The sequence below is a fragment of the Pezoporus wallicus genome, unplaced genomic scaffold (genome assembly GCF_028554395.1).
Source record: "Pezoporus wallicus isolate ANWC-B61680 ecotype Strahan unplaced genomic scaffold, APGP_CSIRO_Pwel_v1 contig_227, whole genome shotgun sequence".
NCBI lineage: Eukaryota > Metazoa > Chordata > Aves > Psittaciformes > Psittacidae > Pezoporus > Pezoporus wallicus.
In genome coordinates this window covers 14,526,206-14,550,650 of record NW_026635704.1, presented here as the reverse complement: position 1 = coordinate 14,550,650, position 24,445 = coordinate 14,526,206, and the positions used below count along the sequence as shown (strand labels likewise).

Sequence of the window (24,445 nt, the reverse complement as noted above, 5' to 3'; positions counted from 1 at the left end):
CCTAACATGAATATATAGACATCAAGTGTGAAAGTTATAATCCACCCTGATCCTTTGCCAGACTCTGTATTCAGGTCCAAAACACTGTACAGCTTGTCCATAGTCCAGACTTCACCATTTTCCACTTGAACATCATGGGCTGGAATTAAAAAAAAGCAACATTCAGCAGGAGCTGAAAGAGCAGAAACATTTGCTCATCAGCAAGGGTTTGTTGGCCAGTTTTGTCAGCTTGCAATTTGCCCAGCACCACTCTTAACTAAACCCAGCAGGGAGTCACTTAACAGGGCTTTGGGAGGTGTGAGAGAAATTTGGATGGTCAAAAAAACAGAGCACACACAAACACAATGAAGGAAATCATTGGAACATTTCTGATAAGAATCCAAGCCTATTAAAAACTGCCATATACAGGAGAAAAATGAATATACATTATTTCACTTGGACTTCCAGAAGTCATGTTTCAGAGGTATAACAACATCACTCTTTGATGTTACATACAACATCCTTCCTATCACATCATCAAGCCTTAGAAAGCAGATGAAACATGTTTCTTGCACTATTTTGTGAGTTTTAACAGGAAGTGCTAGGATTCAGACTTGGACTCTGCAATTGTTCGTTTACTCTTTATTTATTTAAGAAGGAAGAAAACACTTAAGTAGGGAATATCATTTCAAAGATACCCTGGCAAGGCATTGCAGAAGTTTCATATGCTCTATCTGTTATAAAGCATGCATCATGAAGATACACCTAATTAAGATAACACATTATTATCCCAATATCCACATGTCAGATTTGGCATGGGAGTCAGGAATGAAAAGTATCTGACAGCTGATTGTGTCACTCTTGTTGTCAAGATGGCCAATTATCTGAGGAAACTATAAATTCTAAATACTGGGGGAGTGACATAAAAGGAACTGCAGCTCCAAAGTAGCTGCAAATGAACAGAAGGAAGATTAAAAGGTGGTGTCACTGGCAAAAGCATTCAGGGCAGGACTCTTCCAAACTGAATGGATAAAACAGCTACACAGCGGGCAAGGAAAGGAAGCAGGATTAGGGAACCTGAAGCATCCACTTTAGCTTGCTTCAGAAAGCTTTAGGCCTATTTCTTCTTCATTAATCCACCAAAAGTACCTGCATTGTTTTTCTTCTTGATCTGATTAATCTAACATTTTGGCCAAAATCCAACTCAGTCATTTTTCCTGACTTCAAATAGTTCTGTGCCTTTTTTAACTGTAAAAAAAAGAGTATTCTGCATTTGGTGAGCTAGACAGTAGATAAGGACTAGATCATCATATGCCGGGAACTATTTCTTAAAATCCACCAAATCTTCATTTTACACAACAAAGCCTCAGGATTACAGGGTTGTTTCAGGTTAAGCGTTACTGTTTGCTTATCACACCAAGAACAACAAAATTTGCATGAATTTGTGGCATTCTACCTACAAGATGATAAAAAGGTCATTATCAAGTATGGGACTGAGGTTTTCCAGAAAAAACATCAAATCCTGTCCACGCCACAGCATTTCAAAATTTATTGAATAAATATTTACTCTCTAGATCTCCATTTTCAGATTTACAAACACAGGGATTTCTTCCACCTCAGGGCTGTGTTTTGAGGTTAATTCATTACTTAAGTAGCCAGCTGTCTGGCTTTATGGGCACTGGGGCGAATGAGCAGACAGTAAGACCACAGCCTCAACATGAAAATGCAATGGCAGCTGCTAATAAATTGTAAATGCAAACTTAGTATTTCAAACCTACACAAAGGCTAGATTTTAGGGAAGGATGAAGTCTTGGGCTCAGATTTGTATTTCCCTACAAGCTGGCTTGTTACCAGGCAGATTTTCAATTTCAGAGGAGCCTACCACACATTTAAACGACAGGACAAGGATGTGATCAGTCTTTCCATTCACACACCAGTTTTTCCCATGCCTATATTTGATTTCAACATTTAACAACACTCTGCACTTGCCTGAAAGCCACCCACATGCGAGGCTGCATACGTTTTTAATTTGGCTTTTTGAGTTAGCACACAGCCTCTGCAACACTCCAGTTTTCCCTCCAAAGTGCTCTGTCACAAAGTCCTACAGCACCTGCACATCTATTTGTGTGGCCAAACAGACCTACTAATTTTAAAAGTATCATACAATGTTGTTCTTTGGAAGGAAGTTTTTGCACTCTGGATGCAAAATAAAACCACTGCCATGGACTCTATAAACCTTCCTCTGTCTGTGCTATTCATAAGCTGCAGTGCCCCAGGACCCTGACAATACATGGGAGGATCATAACGTCAAGAGCTTTTGTTGAAAGTGCTGGATTCCATTTATTTTAATAGGCAAGATTACTGTATAGTGTATCACTGAAATTAACTGGATCAGTTTTTCAAAAGCAGGAGTCCGGACAGTAAAAACAAACAATGTGCTGACAGACTCTACTCTCTAACATGAAAACCAAGTAATCACAAAAGCACTTTGATATTGCCATCAGCTCCCTGGCCTGCATACCTAAAAATAGTTTTTAAGTCCCTAACATGCTCTCCCTTCACATTTTTCTTCTTTGATAGCTGAGTTTAGATGCAGCCTTCAAAACACTGCCAAAGGTGTTTCTAGCTTTGATCAGACCCGGTAGAATCACCATTGCCCAGAGTTTAGAGCAAAGCCATAGGGAGGAGGAAGGGGAAAAGCTACCCATGATCCTCTAGTAAGAAACAAAATCTCATCTTTATCTCCATTTATTGCATTGACTTTGCAGATTTCTGTGTTTGATTGAGTAACTTTGCATTCCTGTGATCTAAACTTAGCAACCTCTCCACAACAGTGCCATAAGCAACAGGCTCTCCAAGAAGCTTCAAATCTCTCTCCGTTATTTCAAGAGTGCCAGCAGCAAGGCTGCCACAATGTTAAGGTAGGTATAGCTAAGCTTGGTAATTAATTTATGAATTAAATGTTCCAGGTCTCAATTCATCTTTAACTTTCCATTTGTCCCTAAGCTAGTTGCACTGTATTGCTTACTGAAGGCAAGTACTTCTCCTCTTACCAAGAAAAACAAAGGTATTGCCTTATTAAACAAGTGTGTGTGGACTCTGCACACGTGCACATGCACACGTCTTGAGAACAGTGTTTCATTAGTCCCAACTGGGAGGGCAGATTAAAGAAAAATCCCAGAAACCTTACCTACAGCCTGACATATCCGTGATATGTCGCAATGCTACATCTCCTTTCCCACAGCACATATCAATATGGTATGCTCAGCTTTACTGAAAAGCTTGGCAGAAAGCATTCCTGACTCGCAACAGTTTCTGTTCACTGGACTGGCCAGAGGCGAATCATACCTAACAAAAACTGCCATAAAATACACATACATACACCACTTTGGATCAATGATTTCTCTGCTAAAGGATGTTACTGTGTAATACAGCTTTAAGTTTTCAACTTTGTCATATTTTCTAAACTCTGATCTCTTCAATTTACTTTCAGTTATGTGACATTCCCCTTTAGCAGAGTGAAAGCATGCATTAGCTAAACAATGTGGTTTGGATTTAGTGTTCCCATGCATCATCATGAAAATGTTTGTCTCAGCAATAGTGTCATTATTGTTACTGGTAACAGCTGCTCTACCATGTCTTCTGATTGTGGAAGGCAGAGTATCTTCCTTCCCATACCGGTTTACAAGCAGGGACCATCAAGTAGGAGGTTTATGGGTACACACTGTTCTGTACCTGGCTTCCTACCACAGAGAAAGCAGAAAGTGCAGTACAGCAAGAACAGCCGCAAAATCAATACTGCAAATAGGAATGTAGTTTGGCTCCCTCCACTGGCAGTTCTTCTGACTCCGGATGGGGGACTAACTTGAGGCAGAAAACCTCTCAGGTGCAGTTGTCTGGCAGTTCAGCTCCATTAGACATGACATCCTTTGAGTGAGAGTTTGCTGCTGATGAAGCGGATGTTTAATATGTCCCCTGAGTTTCTGAAGTGGAAAGATGTAACCCTCAGTGTTCTCACCAGCGCTCCCAGCCTCACTGAAGTGAGTTTCCACATCCAGCTCTGTGTGAGGGACGGAGCCCCACTGGGTTCACCAGGAGCATCAGGGCGGCGATGCTCTGCTCTGCAGGCCCATGCAGCATGGCTCTGGCCAGCTGGACAATCTTAAGGAAAGCTCACACAACTTAGAACTGTTTGTGTGATTACACAGGGGAGCAGGCTATGACTGACCTTTCAGAATAAGATCTTCAGAAGCAATTACCTTTTATTTTAGGATGGACAAAATCTGTTTTCCAAAATATCAGACCTTTGAAACATCTGCAGATGGGAAGCTATGCTTTCAGTCACTAGTATTTCTGAAAGCTCAAACTTCAGTAACCTTTCAACTACATGAAGACCACAGCTTTTGAATAGATTTCTGATTTAGAGAACAAAGTTCTATTTTTTGAAAGGATCTTAAGATTCCTAGCTTTGTTCCCAAAACGGGGATTTGGCACTCTGAACACTTCACTTGTAGCAAACAAACTTAGTTTGCGTAAAGCAATTACAGAGTCAATACACTTCTGTGTAGCATATCAAAATGTGTAATAAAACAGTTCAAACAAACATGGCAAACTAAAAGGGATTTTTGACAACTTTACCTACAATATTTTTATTGAAATTTCTTTTTGGCCAAAAAAAAACAATTTCCATCAGCCACAAATGCTGAAGTTTCAGCAAACTTGATGGGTGGGAAGAGATGGGGTTTCCTAGGTGAAAAAATACACACAAAAATGCAGGCACAATGCCAGAAATGTCACTTCCTGTACAGAAGTAGCAGAAAACCAAGTTTTGCCCATTTCTCCTTAGACAGATCTATTTTGCACAGTCTGCTTACACAAGTCAAAGACATTGTGGTTTCTGCATAATTACTTTCTCCCAATCAAATTAGATCAAGTGAAAAAAAAACAAACCACCTTCAGCTAAAAGATAGACAAACAAAATGCAGAGTAATGGTTAACAGCTGTGTAGGTAAGAGTGCAAAGGCAAAAACAGGGAACCCAGCCTTCAGCCTTACAACAGGAGAGCCAAGTATAGTACAGATCTGAGAGGTTCAGGCATGAACAAGATGGCTTATTTGTTATGGTAAAATTCCCAAACAGGCTGTTCAGTGGTATTCGTCAGCCCAGTAGTTTCTCCAGGAAAATTGTCTCATAGCTGTGTTCAAGGAAGAAATTAAGATTGCTGGGCAGCACTCCAGCTCTCTGCACCACTTCTCAAAGGAAAAGGAGGGGACAGATCCTGGCCTAACAAGACACCAACATCCACCTGCTTTTCTTCAGTGAATACTGGAGGATTTAACTGCACTACAGAAACCCAGCTCCTTCATTTTCCTTGGCAAAAATGAAGTAAAGGCAAGAAAAGCCACCAACACCCAGAACAGTTCCTGGTAGGAAGATGGTATTCATCAGTCATGAACATGCAGGAATTACATATAATAAGGGATAAAGAGTATCTCAGAAAAAAGTACCTACACAGAGAGCATACTCTAATCCATTTTGGTGGAAGAAATCAGACGGTATGAGCATCACAACACATGTGGAAGGAAGTGATCACTTGTGGGAGGATATAGAGTGTGGCAGAAAAGACATTGCTGATGACCATGAGATATCATCACCCTCCCTGTTATATGCCAAGGAAAAGGAATTCATTACCTACGGCTTTTCTCCTCAAATTCTCCATGTCTCTGTTTTTACTGTGGTTTACATTATAAAGTAACCTCTGGCAAAGAAGATGGAGCAGCAAAACACAAGTGATGATGTGTCTAATCTCTTCATCATGTCAAAGAACCAATTCATTGCCCCACAATGGCCCTACACCAGTACATTGTAACACATGTAGCAGTGAAAAATAGATCTTCTTTCAGTTTTTTTTTTCTCACAGAAATTAGACAGAAGCATAACTCTATCTTCTCCCAATGGAAGAAGGTCTGGAGCCATAGGCTGGAGCAGACAAGGCAAGAGAGAGCCAAGGGACCTCCCAACAACTCCTCAATATGCATTTACAGCCTCCTGCAGTGTCTCTGGCAGAAACCTCCTTGGAAGGCAGGCAGTGGTGCTATCCTCAGGTCTCTCTGAAGAATGAATTCCACCTAGCCAGGAGGGCATGACATTTACGCCATGACATTTACAGCTCTCAGCAGACTCTGGGCTAACACATTAATAGCAGCCCAGCTCCCTTTCTGCAGTCACTGGGGGGAAACAGGGGAGGCATTCCAGCTGCAGCACAAAATAATAGAATCATAAAATAATAGCTTGTTTTATTTTGATGTGCAAGTATCATCATTACTGTGAGAGAAATGAAGGGGGGAGCAAGTCCCTCAACTCTCTGCATTGTACACAATAAGTCAATCATCCCCATCAATGCCATGCATCAAGTTCACCAGCCACACGTTCCTCAAACTGAACTGCGAGGGTTTCTCAGGCATGCACAGAGCTCTGCCTATGGCAAAGTGTCAAATGTATTACTCTAAGGAGATCTTTGTTTTGGAAACTTGCTTCTCAGCTACAATTTGCTTCCTCTTTAACAATTTTAAAGCCAAGGAGTTTCTCTTTAGTAGTTGCTTTTTGGTTTAGACACTACTACTTACTTACCTGGGGAAGATAACAGCTTCAGATTTAAGTCACCAATGTAAAAATGTATTTGGTGATCTCATCTTGATCCCTAATGGGTAACCATACAGATCACAAAGAATAGGAGAAAAACCTGGCCCTACTAAGCAGATCTGGAAGATAGGAGAGGGAGGAAGGGCTTTGTTGGGGGTTTATGTAATAAAATTGGAATATCTAGGTGTTTGCTACAAGCCAGTATTAAGTTGCATTTGTAGGCCTATGCAAGCTCCAGCCAACATTGCTTGGCCACAATCCTTGGTTTTGTAAGAACTGACATTGACCTTTTCATAAGGTCAGAATCATTCGTGTGTATCACAAAACATAACAACACTTTGTCGTTGTACAGCAACTCTCATCACTGAAGTTTCCAAGTGTGGGCACGTACTGAATAGCTTTTACATTTGATCCAAATTTACAGCGTTTCATCCATGCTTATTTCATGAGAAGAAATGGTGCAGAAAAACACATAAATGAGAAACAGTATGAAAAAATTATGAGCTGCTGCTGCCTTTATGCAAATTTAGCAGATTGTTTCTTTCCCTTCATTAGCTTGCTCCCCCCTTCTTTTTAATCTAATAACAACATTTTTGTACAAAAAATGACAACCAAAAAAACAAATTCCAACACTTTTGAGAATCAATAATAAATCATGCCCAAGGCAACTCTCAAGAAAAATATCATGGCAATTATTTTTTGCATCTTCCCCAAGACACCTTCTTTAAAATATGCCAGGCAAGCCATATTTTCTCCACTTTAACATTACTGATGTACAAGAAGGAAAAGTAACTTATCATTTTTCTGCCTGTGGTCATGTCACCTCCATATGGGATTACATTGGATCTCACAGTGTAGGAGGTTGAATATCACCCTTCTCCTTTAAGGAATTTGCAGTATTTCCCATCTTGGTCTGAAGTTACATGCTGCAAGAGCTGTAATTTTATGAGTAAGATGGAAAACTCAAATCCTAACTGCTTATGGTTATGCATACACTAATTCCATGACACATCACATTTTTGGAGGCTTGTTTCAGAGGACGGCTGCAGAGCATTCCCTTCCTGGTGTTGGTGAGAACAGCAGAACAGCAAAGTCGCCCATGGTCCCTGCTGGGGACAAGGCACTCATGCCTTGAGTGTTTTATTTTGGAAACTTGCCTAGTGGCTCAGGCCACTAGGCACATTCTGGGGCAAGAAGGAGTGTTATCAGAGCACCTCAGAATGCAATTCTTGCTCCCAGACAATGTCTCTGTATGGGTTTCACTGGAGGAAGCAACTGAGTAGCCAAAAAAGCCATTTGCCGCTTCTTTGTCAACCACTGAAAATATTATCTTGGTTTTACTCACAGCAGCCTAACCACAGCTCATTTATGCTGAAAGCAATAGGGAAACAAACTCTTTCATTCATCCTTTTTAAAAGGCTCTATCAGAACGTATCATAAAAGGGCTCTTGGGATTAAGCAAACCGCAAGCCTACCAGAATTGTCAGGTAGCATCAGCTTTTCTCTAAAGGCGCCTGTCTTTGGAATGTGCTAATGCTCAGCCTTCCGTCCCCACTTTTTGCTTGCTCCCACACCACTTTGCTCTGCATTACAAGAAACAGTGGTATTTCCATAAACTCAGCATACTCCTCAACAGCCTGGGACACTCACTGCAAGCAGATTTGGTGAATTAATAAGGAAAAGATGAGCTTCTAAATTGAATTTAAAAGGATCTTTGGCTTTATCAGTTGTTAGTGTGCTTTCTTGTTTTATTGCCATGGACAGCTGAGAACTAAAAAATCACACTAGTCTATGCCGTACAATTCTTTCAGATAGGTGCACGCTGCAAACAAACACTCAATTTTACGCTTTACTGCCTTAGCACAATTCTTATTAATAACAGTTATGATAGCATCACCATGAGGGAATAAGTATACATATCATCTAGAAGTACATGATACTGCACTTAGTGATGTCATTACTCATGCAAGCAACTGTGACCCGAGCAATTTCCACTGTACAATTGTCACTGCAAACAGATATTTTTCTTCCTAAAAGGCTCAAACTGTTTCACTTGTGAGTGAAACAAATTCATAGTTTTTATTAAATATTCACTCCCTCCCCATTTGTGTGCTCCAGAAGGGCAGCTGACCACACTGCTATGAGGTAAGTTCATGTGATCCAGCTGCCCGTAGGTCACCCTTGAAAATTCGTTATAAATCAAGCAAGCAGACAAGTCCTAGCTAAATTCCCACTGATGATGCACGGACAGCATTTTCCCCCATCCAGATCAACAGAAGAAAATATTTTTCTCCTTGTTTGCTCACAGATAGCTCCCAACCACTGCGCAGTTAAACCAGAAGTAGATAAAGAAACCTCTACAAGAAAAGATGGAGAATACTACAGTCATTCAGGACAAAAGACACCATGCAAATGATGAAAGATTACGATACTATAGTACAAAACCGGCCATATGCTTTTATTACAGTTATTGGAAGCATAATTCATAGGGCTTTGCTGTGTGAACTCCTATGCAGTAGGAGTTCAGTATTCATCTTCTCCTTTCCTCTAGGATATTCAAGGTGGAAATTAAGTCACTGCCTCTCCCACTCATGACCCACCACTCGAACGACAGTGTTAAGATCCCTTCCTGAAAGGGTGAATTGACCCTTGTAGTCATATGAAATGCAGTACCATAAATACTTCCTTTATCAGGAGATTTTATATGCCTTGGGAGAATCCCCCGTATGGCAAGGATTCCTTTAGTCTAATTCTTGTTTACCCTAGCAAGTTACTTCCAGTGACTTTGTTGCTTATCTTGTCTGTGATATTATTTATGTTAACTCATTTCCTGTAAAAGCATACACTAATAAAATGAAAAAACTGGGAAGAAAGAATGGGAAAGCTCTGAACTGGCACAGAATGTTTCATGAGTAACTAGATTCAAATCCTTTTAAATTACTGTTTCAGTGAACCTTTAAGGCTTTGAAGAGCAATTTTCCTTTTTTGTACAGTTCCCGTAAGATCATTTATTTGGTGCTGTTTCAATAAATCCCTGATGCAATAACCTTATACTAGAAAGAACCTAGTTCCTTTCTTTAAAGGACACCTGCTGTTTGTGCTAAAGAAAGTAGGGACAAATTTCACATCAATCCCAAATAATCTTCACAAACAGATGCTTAGAATAAAAATCTGATAAATGGCCAGAAACATCACATGACATCAATTTGATAGCATTTTTACCTTTTAATAGTTCCCTGGAACACCCCTGGATCTTCTGGCTTCGGCCTGCAAACCACTGGGAATCCGCCGTGGCTTGTACTTGCAAGAAGCTGAGCCAAGGAGGCAACATTTTCCTTCAGGTGAAGGACTTTGACTCCAGGCTCCATCACATCACTGGCAGAGAACAATTCCAGGTTCAACCTGAAAGACACAAAGCAGACAGCCAAAGGATTATTTAGTAAACAGGAAATGAGGCATACTGCACCACGTTAGTGTTTGACGAGTTTATAATGTGTTAGTAAATTACTTCAAGATGGAAATCAATCTGCTTTATTTGCAAATATAAAAAAAAATGTAATTACCCAATAAAAGTGCTTATCAAGCATTGTCTTTCCTTGTGTGAGATACATGATAAATTCAACCATATGCAGGACATGGTCATCCTAGACAGGATGTCATAAGACTCATTTATCTGCATGACTTTTCACATTAAAAAAAAAGACTGCTAATCTGAGCTGAAATCCTCTGGAATTTTGGCTGATATCAAATAGTTTCAAGTTGAGCACTCTGGAAAAATTTAGGCTTATGCTTATCATTGCAATAGGGTTTTTTTTTGCAGCAGTAGCAGCTAGAAAGATAGGCCCTCAAAGACAGCTTACAAATCATATATGGATTTTTTTCTAGTATTTTCTAACACTTTTCAGGTTCTTTTCAGGCAAAGTTTCAGGAAAGAAAGACGGACTCTTCATCAGGGACTGTAGTGACAGGACAAGGGGTAATGGGTAAAACTTAAACAGGGGAAGTTTAGACTGAATATAAGGAAGAAGTTCTTTACTGTAAGGGTGGTGAGGCACTGGAATGGGTTGTCCAAGGAAGTTGTGAATGCTCCATCCCTGGCAGTGTTCAAGGCCAGGTTGGACAGAGCCTTGGGTGACATGGTTTAGTGTGAAGTGTCCCTGCCCATGGAACTAGATTATCTTAAGGTCCTTTCCAACCCAAACCATTCTATGGTTCTGTAAATATGAACATACAAATTGAAAAATGTGTACTCATTCTTTCTGATGGTAAGGTGAAATGAGAAATAAAGATACTTTCTGCAAAATTCAGAGGTAATTTCCAGTGCAGTTACAGTAGGTCAGATTCTTAAAACTGAAGCCAATGAAATGCTCTAGTTTCAAGCTTGTTTTATATTTTCTATTTTCAAAAAAATACATTACATTAACTATTCTGACTGTCATCTGGACACACCATAAACCAAAATCTCCTGTTCAGACACAAGCTGACAAACCACAGACAGAGACAACTGGAGCATAAATATGCCCACATCCTGTTTTACCAATGTACCTTTCATCCCTGTGGTAAAAGCAACTCTTTCCATATGCTGTTAATTATTGCCCTCCCTCCTGAGAGATACAAGATTGTTTTTTCAAGCCAGTTACTCTGATGGTTTGTGATGTGACCACCAGCCTAAAAGTAACTGAACTAAGAAGACAATGCACTTCATATATGGCACCTACACAGCTGTGAAACAAGTTTCTTGTTCTAAACTGGGACAGATTTAAACGACTCCTGGAAAAGAACAGTCTTATATGCATCAAATCACGTCATGCCCATCCCCAGTGATATGAAACAGACTGCAGGCAAAGAAAATTTGGAACACCATCTCATTACAGATCCACATTTCAAGGGACCAGAACATCAACTTATGGAAAAATTTACCTCTCTGAATCACATTTTGCTTCTGAGTTAAAATGAGCAGCAGTTTACCTTGCACAACGAAATGGCTTAGTATCAACTAGTGAAAAAAAAAAACACCACCTAAAAATCTCGAAGAGATGGATGTTTTCATTCTTAATCTCACTGGGTGCTACCAGTTGATGCAGTACAAGAGATGGGACACAGTGGGAACCACAGATGCTGCTCAGAGTGAGCTGCTGTCAGAACTATGCCACTGTTGCTGTTTGTTGCATAAAACACTCTTCCAGAAGAATTTTATTTTTCCTAAATGAGTAGATTCCTGCTCAGCCCCTGCCTTTTTTCTAGCTCCATAGGCCAGGTAAAAATCTATATTTGCCTGCCTTAAGTTTGTCTAGTAATACTATACACTATTTCGATTAAAAGCACTGTACCTAGCACAGTGGACACAATGCAAAAACATGACTAATGATAATAGCTACTTCCTGAATTACATGAAATATGTGCAAATCCCAAATAACTTTAAATAAGAGCAACGTGAATACTGTTACATTCCAGCAGTTTCTAGAGCATGTTTCTTAATGGTATGTAGGTTTTCCATCTTCACAACTTTACAGTTTTGCTCTGTTGCGCAGAAAGCGCTTCCCATTATTGCAGAAGTCCATGAAACATCCTTAGGTTTTGTCAAATCAGTCACTTCAATGAAAGCCAGGGATAGCTCCTTATAATGGTTCTGTGATCTTGGCTTTGTCTGGGATTATAAAGTGTCTGTATTGTCTGCATCAACTATACACCTTTCATTCTCATCAGACAGCTTCTTCAGGTGTAAGAACACACTAAGTACTTGGGCTGATTCCCTGCTCACTGTCACTGACATTTCTTTCAATGAATCTTCTGTCTGTTGCTGTAAAGTATAACCTTGCTTTTGTGGTGGTTGAGACAAGCAGGCGAAAGAGTTGTTTTATGAAAGACTGTTATAAGGCCAAGTCATCTTAATAGAGTTGGCTAAAGTAAGCTTTTACCAATATATTGCTTCTCAGAAAAACAAGTTACTTCATCATCTAGTTGCTCAGCCTCTAAACTGTAACATCCTATCTTGGATACAAGAACATGATGCAAGATAGTGTCGAAAGCCTTGCTAAAGTCAAGGTAAATTATATGCGCTGCTCACCCCTCATCCACAAACCCACTAATTTCTGCATAGAAGGCAATTGGATCATTCAGGCATTGTTTACATTTGGTCAATCCATAGTGACTGTTCCTGATAACCACCTTCTCTTTCATGTGCCCAGAAATCTGTTCCAAGATGACTCACTTCATGATTTTCCCAGGAACTGAAGTGGGCCTATGGCTGCTGTCACTAAATCATGTTTCCTCTTCCATCTGCTTCCAGAGCACTAAGCCTATTCTCCCATTTGCAGGCTGTTACTAAATGGGTGCTTAACACAGTTTTACCAGGATCTGCTTTCCCAGCAGCAGCCAAGGTCTAAAGATGGCAAAGAAAACTAACCCCAGGCACCTATATGTGCACTAGCCCATGAATGGTGGTGCCAGCCACCCAGACTGTTCTCACAGCCCTCCAAGTAGTAGTGCTACCCATGGGCTTGTTAGGCAGCAATTGTACACCGTGCCCAGGCATCACCTCTGCAGGCAGGGTCCCCACCGCTGGTGCATCTCTTCTGCTGCACAACAAGGAGCCTCATCAAATGCCTCCCAAGGATGCTTTGCTTAACTGTTAGGTGCCACTCCTGGTGCAACACTTGTGTTTTTAACGCAACAAAGCCCTCGGTTTTACAATGCAATTTCAAGCAAGGACATTCCATTTACCATGCTGGAAATGCCTTTTTGTAATGGATTCTATCAAGTAGATCTTTCTTACATGATTAGAATTACCTCAAGGAGAGGCACTGAGCTGCAGCTACACTAGTAAAATAGATCTAGCATGAATTCTTGTTTTATAGGAGATGTGAGAACATTTTCTCCCAAAGTGTAATTCACTGTAGTAATGTGTTAAAGCATTAGAGCTATTCCACCAAAGTTATAATAGCCAAGTTTCAGGGTCCTATAGAGAGAATATAGAGACTAGATATAACATGGAACGAAGACAATCTGCCTTATAACCTAAATATGACAGCCATTTGGTAGGAAGCCAATATCCCTGAATAAGAAACTGTCTTGAAATGATTCATGGAAATGTAGCTCAGGCCTTGTTGCTATTAAATTCAATGGAAGTTTTCCCACTGAAATAAATTGTTAAGGATCTAACCATAACAAATCTAGTCATAACGTGGAGGTTTCCTCAAACGACATGCAGTACAAGAGAACCTTTCTTCAAGTAACAGGATTTACTCTATGCAAGTTTCAGATAATTAAAAGGACTTAAAGGGCAGTGGGAGAGAAGCATAATCCCAACTCAAACACACTCCAAGGACTAAGGTGCACGAGAACATAAGCAGTGCTGCTTGCTTGGATTTATTCACAGATTTTCCCTCGTCTTTTTCAGCTGTTGCTCTTTCAGCACTGAGAATGTTTACCCATTGACTCACCACAGGCTGGCCTGCTCAGGACAGCCCTACGCTTTATTTGGGCTTCTTGTAAACCATTGTTTTATTGCCCTGACTGGCCATTGCATCTCATATAAATAGTTCTCAGGAGGTTGGTTTGGGGTTTGCTTGATGCTTTTTTAGTCTGAGCATAGTCAGGATTCATCATCAGGTCAGAGGTCATTAAAATTACTTACCTGTGTTATAAACACCTTCAAGTACTGGAGCTATTCAGATCTAGCTTCTTCTAGTCATGCATTTTCTGAGAATAGGTAGTTCTTTCTTTTTTTCTTCTTAAGTACCCTTCATTCAGCCAGAAAAACTGAACAAATTAATTTCATAATTTCCATTCTTGTACAGAAGCAGAAACACTACTATGGAGACCTGGAGCTGCTACTACATTATAAATACAGTTTATTTACATTATCTTTCTTTCACTCCGTTGTCTTTAAAGAAGCCCCATTGTAAATAAACTCCCAGCATTGCAGGAAATTGCTTACATTTAAATACAAACTTTTTTTTTCTTAAAAAGTTATAAATAAAGATCTCTACATACTAGCCACAGGCCAGCCAATTTTCTTTTCAACTTTTGGTAGAAGTGAAATATGAAAAAGCTTATCCAAAAATTACATGCCAATATTGATCTCACTATATAAGAGAATAGCATAGATGTACTACAGAAATGTTAATCATGTGCAAATGACTGAAATCAGTAGTTTTGAAAGTGCATTCTGTGAAAATATAGTTCTATAAGTATGCTCAGAGAATGCCACTGAGATCAATAAAGTGAAACAAAAAGCTCTATAAAACCTCTTTACACTGGAAAAGGACACCACTTAAATTAATTTTAAAATTTATTTGCCTCAGTCAGTGCTAACCCCTGAAATAAAGACATTTAAACTGTTTTAAAGTTAAATTAAACCAATAAAATCACTGTGTGCATTGACAGAAGTGCATGCATGCTAATGATATGCTTTTGTTAAATTAGATCTATTTAAAATCAGTTTTCAGAGGAACTTTGCACAGTAGACAAGGTCTACAGCTCCTTGGTGTCCCTGTTTTAGCTGAGCATTAAACTGAGTGAGGAATTGTTCTAGTTAAATCAGCAGCCAAAAGTTCGGCAGAGTTCAGTCTCCGTTCAGTATATCTACAAATATTTACATTGACTGCAAGATGACAAGCTTCCCAGCATTCCCTGGTCCTGGCTCCCTCAATATCCTCAACTGAGGGGACATTTAGCTACTCAGTCTAAAGGCCTTTTGATAGTACAGCACTTATTGTGAAATGTGTTGTTTGGGTTAGCTGAATGTCTCTGTCACTTATTTCCCAGAGAGGATTTGAAAGCTATATATGTTTAGCAACTACTGTATGCTAAAGACAAATGGATTTCCACAAGGTCTTATAATCTGCTGGGAAACTGTCTCTCGCTAATGCTTGAAAAATTGCAGAACAAGAGGGAAAGAAAGAAAACTGATAAGAAAGCCTTTGTGTTTTGGAAAAGAGATGGATTGGGAGGGGGGAGAATGTTGAATGTTTTGGGGGGGGACCTGCCAAGAGTTGCTGCTTTTCTTTTCCTTTGTCCCTAATGAAGTTTTTCCCACCAGCACTGTCAGTATAAAATACTGTTACAAAAATAGTTGCTCCTATCCACTTTGCATAGATATAGCTGCTTATACAAGGGCATTTAACTTTAAAAAATTAATTAGGTTCTGCAGGAGACCTTGGGATAGGCAGGAAAAGGATCATGTGAGTGGATCTACATACTGGAATTACTCAAACAGCAGCTTAAACACTATGGCTTCAGCTCACAATATGCAAGACCATAGGTAAAAAATTAAAGGTCATTGTTCTTGACTTAGTTTTCACAGTGCGAGTGCAAAAACAAGTTTACAAATTGTAAGTAGCAGCCTACTTTAGCCATATAAGTATTAAGGGGAGTACAAGCATCTAAATATTCAGTGCTATTGGCAGTACCTGCTCATCACATTCACTCAAACCTTAAGGCATCTAAACTTATTTGGTGTTTCTGTTCAGAACTGCGTGTTTCCCCATATGATTAGCAGTGTCTGTGGAAATGTCTCAGTCCAAACAAGCAACAGTCTGGCATGCACCTTCTCTCAGCCCTTACACACATTCCAGCAGCACTGTGGATCCAACGCAAGGCACTGCACCATGGCTATTGAAGAGTGGCATCCAACAGACATGACCTGTAGAGGGCTACATTTGGTGGCAACGGGAGAGATCCAGAACGGGTTCTCACCTCAACTGTGAAGAATCTGAACCCTCACCTGGGATCTCCAAGACACAGGGGATGCTGCAGCACCCATGATGACAGTCCCTGCTCAAACAAAGGGCTGCCACCATCACCATATACACAAGGTGTACTGCCAGTCAGACTGCAGCTGTGACACCTCTCCCTACACCTACACAAAAGTTTCAAGTAACTGTCCTTGCACCATGATTAGCAAAAACAAAACTTTTGAAAGGAAGGCGAAATGTCAGACAGTGACAAGAAATAAAAACCCGAGGGAGAGGGTAGGACGAAGTTTTCTTGAGATTTCTCTTCCTTCCCTATAACCCAAGATATCATCCATACCTTCTCTTGTCACAGCCTATCCCCTAATCTGAGTCCTTGCTTTAGAGAACAGTTTGTCCCTGACAGCTTCAATGCTGATCAGGGTAGTAAGACAGAATACACTTGCTGCTGTGTGAGGCTGCTGTGCCATACTCTATAGAAAGAAAGGTTTTGCAAGAGAAGCAACTGTGTTCAAACAAAAATGTAAAATCTGTTTGAAAGACAAGCTGAATGCAATAGCTGAGGTACAAGTGTCACTTATGAGAGTAAGTACTACTCTTCCTACAAGATTTGCTGCTGCAGTCATTCACAATGTATGTACTGCAAGAATTCAAGACTTACTAAATATATCAGCTGTCCTTGCCTTTTCCAAATTAATATCTGAGCCTGTAGAAATCTTTTCTTTTTTCGGAAAGAGTTAAGCTTGTGTTAAATCCATCTGCCCTACCATTATAACCAAGGAGAGGCAAAGAAAGTCATTTCTCAAAATGACACGAGTACAAGCTATTTAAATTCAAAGAAACATTCCAAACAAACTTCCACAGGAATAAAGCGAGAGAAGCAAGTAAATTGAGGGCTAAATAAATACCTCATGATCTTGCTTATAACCAAACAAACACAGAAATGCATATTCTCTGGATAGATCGCTGATGAGCAATTTCACAAAACACTAAGTTGGCTGTTGCAGTTTGAATGCAACGATACGATGAGTTTCTTGCAAATGTATGCCAAAGAAACTAATCCAAACTGGAAAGAAGAGAGGAAAGCTCCTATGAGACAGTTTTCATAAAGGCTCCATTCAGAGCCTCCACCCTCATGTACCGTACCAGCTACCTTAGCTTTTCCACTCTGCCTGCTCCAAGAAAGCACTGACTAGTATACTAAAAATGCAAGCTTTAAAATGCTTGGGAATGGACAGTGACAGCAGTGTATGTTTTAATAATCAGACACAGATTGTCAGATGACCTCTTAGTCAAAATGAGGTAGAGATTTAGGTCTAACAGACTACAAAAAGAGTAAACTGAAGTAATAAGGATGGGAGAAGAATACGAAAAAGATTTTAAATTGTTCAGTCCCTCCAAGAATCTGGTACTTTCAGGAATAGTGTAGTCAGGTTATTAAAATACAACGTTGGGTAACTGGAGATACAGATTGTAGCCTGTTCCCAGTGCAGTAAATAGAAGTTTTGACACTTATAACCAGGATTTCAAGCAAAAGCAGTTCTCCTTCCAGTTGTACAGTCAACAGGGAAAGGCATTTAACCCATCAAAATTCAGCATTCCCATTACTTACATCCCAGTTAAAAATAAGATCACAAATGCTGGTATTATTTTTCTGCTTTTCCAGAAAATGAGTGGTGATCTCTCTGAACCTGACAGTGTACTTATACTGGTCAATATATGTACCCAAAATTCTGGGAAGAGATTTTATGTGTCTGACTTGCTTTCTCTTTCTCCTTCCTTATCCCAAACACCAGAACTCAGCTTCCTCTGGCGTTTTCCATCTGCTGTCGCTTTCATCTCCCACTCACCTACTGTCACAACTCCATGTATTGAATGGCAGCATCTAATAAAACTATATTCATGGTTTTGTGGCTTTTCATAAAACTACTCCATTCTATGCCTCTTTTTTTTTTGCCTTACTTCTGGTGTGGCTCTGTGTACACTCAGTGTCCTGAAGAACTCTCTTGTGATTGTGTGAAACAGCAGTTAAAGGCCTTGCAAAACTGGTAAAAAAAGAAAAAAAAAGTGTATTTCATTTCTCAAACATGCTGAAATTCATTAAAGTATTTTGTGCCATCTGTTTCCTCTTTGTAAATAAATAACTCTTTCCATCATGGCAACCACTGTGAGAAGCTGCTAATATTTATGAAGATGTAGCAACGCTCACAGAACAGAAAAAGTGACACATGTGAACAGCAGAGAGAATCCATTTCTGCTTAAGGTGACCTTAGAAGCAGCCCTCAGCACCAGAATAAAGATGATATCCCTATGTGTAACTCGGAAACACTGAGGTACAACTCTTACATAAATGGATGTCTGTGTTCCCATTTGCAGCAAACACCCATATCCAGCAAAGACAGGGGATTTCAGCCCGTTTCAAGTCAGACCCACCATTCCTTGAATAAGTTCAAGCAGTTGTTCATGTCATCTTCATGAGATCAGCCGCCCTGCCAGCGCAGCTGGCTTTCCGGTGGTGTTGGCTGGCTTTAAGTGGAAACTGTCAGTATCTGCCAAGTGGTGGCCAGACACCAGAGCAGACTTTCCAATTAGTGGGATACCCCATCTGATGGCTTGATTTGATTTCTGTGTGTATGTGCACACTCCACCTGCATGCTACCACATCTGAAGGCTGCGGTGGTACCCATACAGGCAGCTTTTCCCCCCAGGTGAGCCGAAAGGGAGTCAGCTTCCTCCTTGCCAGGCCAGCAGAAGCTGTTTCAAGTTTCCCTGCAGCTAAAAGTCACTGTGTGCATGTTTTACCTAAGGGCTTGTAGGAGCCAGTGTGGCTCGCTCACTGCCCACCAGTGAGCTGTGAAACACAGGTGATTAGTTCCAGATGCTGCTTCAGCGCCTTTCCTTCTGCGGAAAGTGTGCAGAAGTCACTTCTTCCAGTTTCATGGGACTCCCCAGAAATGGAAAACACACAAAAGTCAGTGCGGATTTGTTATCCCTCCCTCAACATCAGGCAGGCTGCAGCAGTAACTAAAACATCTGTGGAAAGACTTCTCCATGAGCTGAAGGGATCTGCATTACACTTGCTATGGATCTTGCAGTGATTCATGATGGACCTTACAGCAAGAACCAGAACCTTATAATAAGTTCCCATCTGTCATCATGGCATGCCCAATACTTGCAGCTGGTTTGCCAACCTCGTGAGAGTCCTATTCACACTCTAACAGGGACCTTGCTTGTAACGTAAACCACAGGAACAGGATAGCTGCTTCAAAATTTACTACATTTGATCTGCGTATTCATGACACCAGACTTTGTCCCTAAGGTTTTGACCAACTCACCAAACCAATCTTTCAAACTTCTTATAAGTTTCTCTTAAAAATTTCAGTACAGGAAAGTAATTTTTCTCACCACTTCTGAATTATAATAAAAGCAGATCATTTAGCTGCATCTATCTGATAATTTACAGTATAACATTCACTTTAAGTTCAAAATGTTTTACTCTTAGCACACTGTGACCACAATCAGCATATAATCTTGATAGAACTTGCCATTTACACTTTGCATATTCAGGGGGCAAGGGAGAATCCAGATTTAATTGTTCATTAGAAAAGGAGAGCGATAAAGAAGCTGAGCCTGCAGTTTTCAGACATATCAGAAAATATAATTTCTTAGTGCCTGAAAACATTCCAGTATAAAACATTTTGGGCTCATGGAAAGGCAATTGTGCAAATATACAAGCCCTGTGTAAACATTAAAGTATTTACAAGGTCCTCCAAGGATTTCCATCAGACAGATTGTTGGCTTGTCTTCACTATCCTTGTCATTATATTTTTCAGTATTCGTGCTTCTATTGTATATACTTGGTTATGAGGGCTGCAGTAACCACCAATACACTTCCAAGTGCAGTAGGTCAGCAATGAGCCATTACTCAGTCTCCAGCACTTTCTATCAAAGGAGGGTGCTGCTGGCCAGACCTCCTCAAGCCCTCCTCTAAGTCTCCTCTGTTGCTTTGTGCAAGCCTGCAGCTCCTAACCTTGAGGGCACAGCGCCAGCTCTTATCCTGGACATTTTAGGAAAGAGGACAGTCAAGGGTGGGAAAGGTTTATTTTAGGTTGAAGGAAGGGTTATGTCTGCTGCTATTTATTGTAGCATGGGAAGAGTAATTTGTTTTACTTGTTCAGACTCCCCTCTAAAAATAAACAGTAACGCAACAGAATCTTGGGCATCTTTACATGGCTTTACCAATTTAAATAAAGTCATTTTGAGTCATGTAGTACCTTTAGGTAGTAGCTTCATTAAAGAGTCAAAATCAGAGCAGGTCAAAAGTCATCCTCTAGAGTTCGCGAGTTTTGCCTTTACATAAGTCCCTTTGTTTAAGGACTTGACAATACTTGGCAAAGACAACAGATGCTGAAAGCCACATGAGGTATATAGGCACTGTTTTCCCTTCTGTAACTGAGAACAGAAAAATAAATCAGTTTGGCCAAAGCAATATAAGGAAATGGGACAGAATCCTGAACAGTGACTCCTCCTCAGTCTCCTGCTTCCCTCCACATAGCCTTCCTCTTCCTGTCTCAAATGAATATTCATATTAATACAGTTACACTGTTTGCATGTGATTTTTTTCCCTAAGAGAAAAAAAGATATTCAACTTTGGACACTGAAATCACTTCATGCTAAATTCAAAATTTTGGGTGAAATTTAATGGCAAAAAAAAAAATCTGAGAAAAGTGGTCTCTGATCACTGAAGATTAAGGCTGAAAAGGCCCAACAGGTCATTTTTGTAGGTCACTCAGTGTCAGAGTCTTGTTTTCCACCAAAATCCTGTAGAGAGAGATTCAGATCTCCTGAAAACTACAAAGCTAAGTGCCTTGTTTATCACCACCTGTCACAGAGCAAAAACATGCATCAATAACGTTAAGTATTGGTGTTAACATACAGCAGTAACTCTGCTCAGCTGGAAGTTCACCTTCCATTCATGTTCAGATTAAGACAACCTTCTTCACACAGAGGCATGTGCACTAAGCCTTCAACTTTTTTTTGTAGGAGCAGTTCTGGATAATTTGGAGCAAGTGAAGCAAGCTAGTATCAGCCTTTTGCCAGGTTAAAAAGATTGCATAGGGAGACAGGCTGGACTTTCCCACAGTGACCTGCAGGAGGAAGCCATAAGTCCTTTCACTCATCCCACATCTGCACCACCAACCCCATGTTGACACCAAGGCAAGGCTGTGCTGCTGTTCTTCCACACACATAGAGCAACCTCTGGCTCTGACATGGTATTTGTGTCAGGGGGTCAATACTGCTATTTATGGCTCGTAGAGTTGCTTCTTAAGTCATGGGATCACACTAAACTCAAAACCCAGCACAGCACAGGTGAAAAAAAGGGACTAAAAATGGTTCTTTGCCATATTTGCTTAAGCCTGACATAGAGGCAACTTAAAGCCCAAATGCAATTTTAATAATTCTCACACACATCTCAACACCTTCCCCCCATCTTTTCTATAGCAGCCAGGGTTCTCCCCAGACAAAGTGTGGCGTTGTTACAGCAGCTCCCTTTTTCCTTTGTGCAGCCAGAACAGGATCCAGCTTCCACCACAAACACTCTACAAAAGATGGGCTGGATGCCGTCTAATGCAAAAACATTGCCAAGTCCACCCCCTAATGATGTCTCTCAGGATGAAAGTGCCAAACAGCCATGAAACACACTGGCTTCTCAAAGAGGCGGGATAGGATGCACCACATGCATCTGGGTGAATTGTCTTTGAAGGAACACTTGTGTCAGCAAGATGAGTAGGGAATCTTTTAGTGTAGTAGTTGCTAGTCTAGGCCCAACCAAAAGCACCTCCCTTTCTCCCCAGTGTCCAGTGATTTTCAAAATCCAAAGCCTCATCTAAAAAGTTTGCTAATTATCCCAAATTTTACAACAGGCCAAACCAGCACCCTGGATCCCAAATGACCCTCAAACTTGGGTTAGCTCAAATTCTGAATCCAGTGTCTGCGGTGTGGGCTTAGGCAAACGTAGAAGGGAAAAACAGAAAAAAAGGTAAAAACTCAGCCTTGCTCCGTGGATCTTTACTATAGGGCCACCTCTGATACACTTTAAAAATATATATAATGAGACCACTATAATATATATTCCAGCCAAAATTCTTGGCTCCCCAAAACAGCTTTATACGGTATGCAATACAGAAACACCCAGGAGACGCTGTAAGAACTTTGACAAGGCTAATATTAAGCTAGAACAAAACAGAACTACTGGCACCAGCTCCACTCAGCTCTTAAGTAAACTTGTCCCATTAAAAAGTAGCCTCTAAGATATTTTCTCTCTGAAGTGTATAGTAGCTTATAAAAAGCAGGAAGGGTTGCCAAGTCATAGATGTGTTCAAGTACTCCTTACCCTCATTAAAGAACATTCCCTGGCAGCCAGCAGCTTTGAGTGTTCCAGTGAAACAGATTTTATAAGAGGGGTGTTTACAGTGGTGTGCGATGTAGCTGGAAATCACAGTGCACCGTAGCAGCCCTGTACTAGATAGAGCTGTGTTTGGAGCCTTATCACCCAGGCAAAGGAATACAGCAGGCAGAGTGATCAATGAGGTTCCAAAAAAAAAAAAAAAAGAATATTAAGAAAACAAATTTTAAGCTCTGCTCCACAGGAACAAAAGCATCCGGAGATGCCAGTGCCTAAATAAAAATTGGGTAGTGAAATACCACTGAGGATCTAGGCCTCACTTCACCAGTTTCATGTGTCTTCATAGAGGTGTCTTCATAGCAAGCATGTACCTAAATTAGCCTCTTTCTTAATGTACCCACTGATTTCCACATCAGCTAGGAGTTAAACTGGTTTGTGGATCTGGACCTTATTGCCACCCCAACGCTGTTCATGTAAAGGCTATTTTCTCAGGTCAGTGTCTAGCACATCTTCTGCCTGGGAATGTTATCCATTCCTCTAAAAGGAATCAACAAATGATGAAATACAGAAGGTCTTCTCATTCTGATGAAGATGAAGAGCTAGCGAAGAAAAGATCTGCACTTTCTCTCTAACAATATGAGTACTGAGGACATAAAAACATGCGTTCTCTTGTGCTTCTCCTTTTTCCTCCCTGCTACCAACCAGGCATTGTTTTCCAAAGGCCTTTCAAGTTTCAATTGAAGAAGGATTCCAATTTATATGGCATTTCTATGGTGTTTAAGCAAGCTGTTAGTTACCCAAATCTTTCACTCTGCATACACAAACATAATTTATCACCTGTTTATAAACACATGCTAGCTACCAGTTCCCACACAGCTGACCCCTGTCCCTGTTATGATTTGGGGAACGCAACAATGCACAGTTTATATATTTTGTGATCTCACAGAATAATTAATATTGAGCAAAGAGGATGTAGAACCTGCCACACACATAACCGTGTCAGCTGCAGTTTCCCAGAGCAGCAACGTGGTTGCAAACCCCCAACCAAGCTGACACAACCAGAGAAAGAGGTTAGCTTATGCAAAATGATATCTGGGTGTAAGCACTTAAAGATAAAAATACTTCAGAAGTGTAGAAATAAATGGAACTTAAAAAGAGCAGAGCCTCACATACTCTGGGTGGTCACTCTGAGATTGTAAAAAAGACTAGAGAAGCAGATAGGCAGGCTCCCACAGCATCTTGGTAGCTGCAGGACTGGTCAGAGAGAAAACAAATGAGAAATCTTGGTCCACAGGGAAAACACATGGAAAGAAAAGTCATGGCAGGCACCTTTTTGTAGAATTCTGACTCAAGTTTCAAGGATGCTCAGAAGTGATGAGGAAACAGAGATAAGGAAACACATACAGAGACTACTTGTTTGGGGGTTTTTAACTGTCTTGTCTCAAACTGTGTATTTTCATACTAGGTAAATTAATAGGATCTTTGTTTCTGGAATTCGTACAAAGACTGCACGTTAGGCTGAAGCCTTCCAAAAGCCTCAACATAGGTTCCAGCATGATCTGTTCTGTGATCTTTCTGGCACAAAGGTGAGGGTCACTGGCTGGTAGTTCCTGGGGTCCTTCTTTTCATCCTTTTTATAAACTGGTGTGAAGTTTCCCTTTTTCCAGTCACTGAGGAATTCATCGGACTGCCAAGACTTTTCAGGTATGATGGAGAGTGTCTT

At 40.4% G+C, this 24,445-nt stretch overlaps 1 protein-coding gene across 1 annotated transcript in view; it reads right to left on the bottom strand.

Moving 5' to 3' along the window:
• Window positions 1–24,445, bottom strand: part of LOC130592966 (chloride channel protein C-like) — a 75,477-nt gene that overhangs the window by 6,991 nt on the left and 44,041 nt on the right. The window contains exon 13 of the mRNA XM_057397755.1: window positions 9,844–10,023. Within this exon, the coding sequence (XP_057253738.1) occupies window positions 9,844–10,023 (180 nt within the window). The remainder of the gene's footprint in view (window positions 1–9,843; window positions 10,024–24,445) is intronic.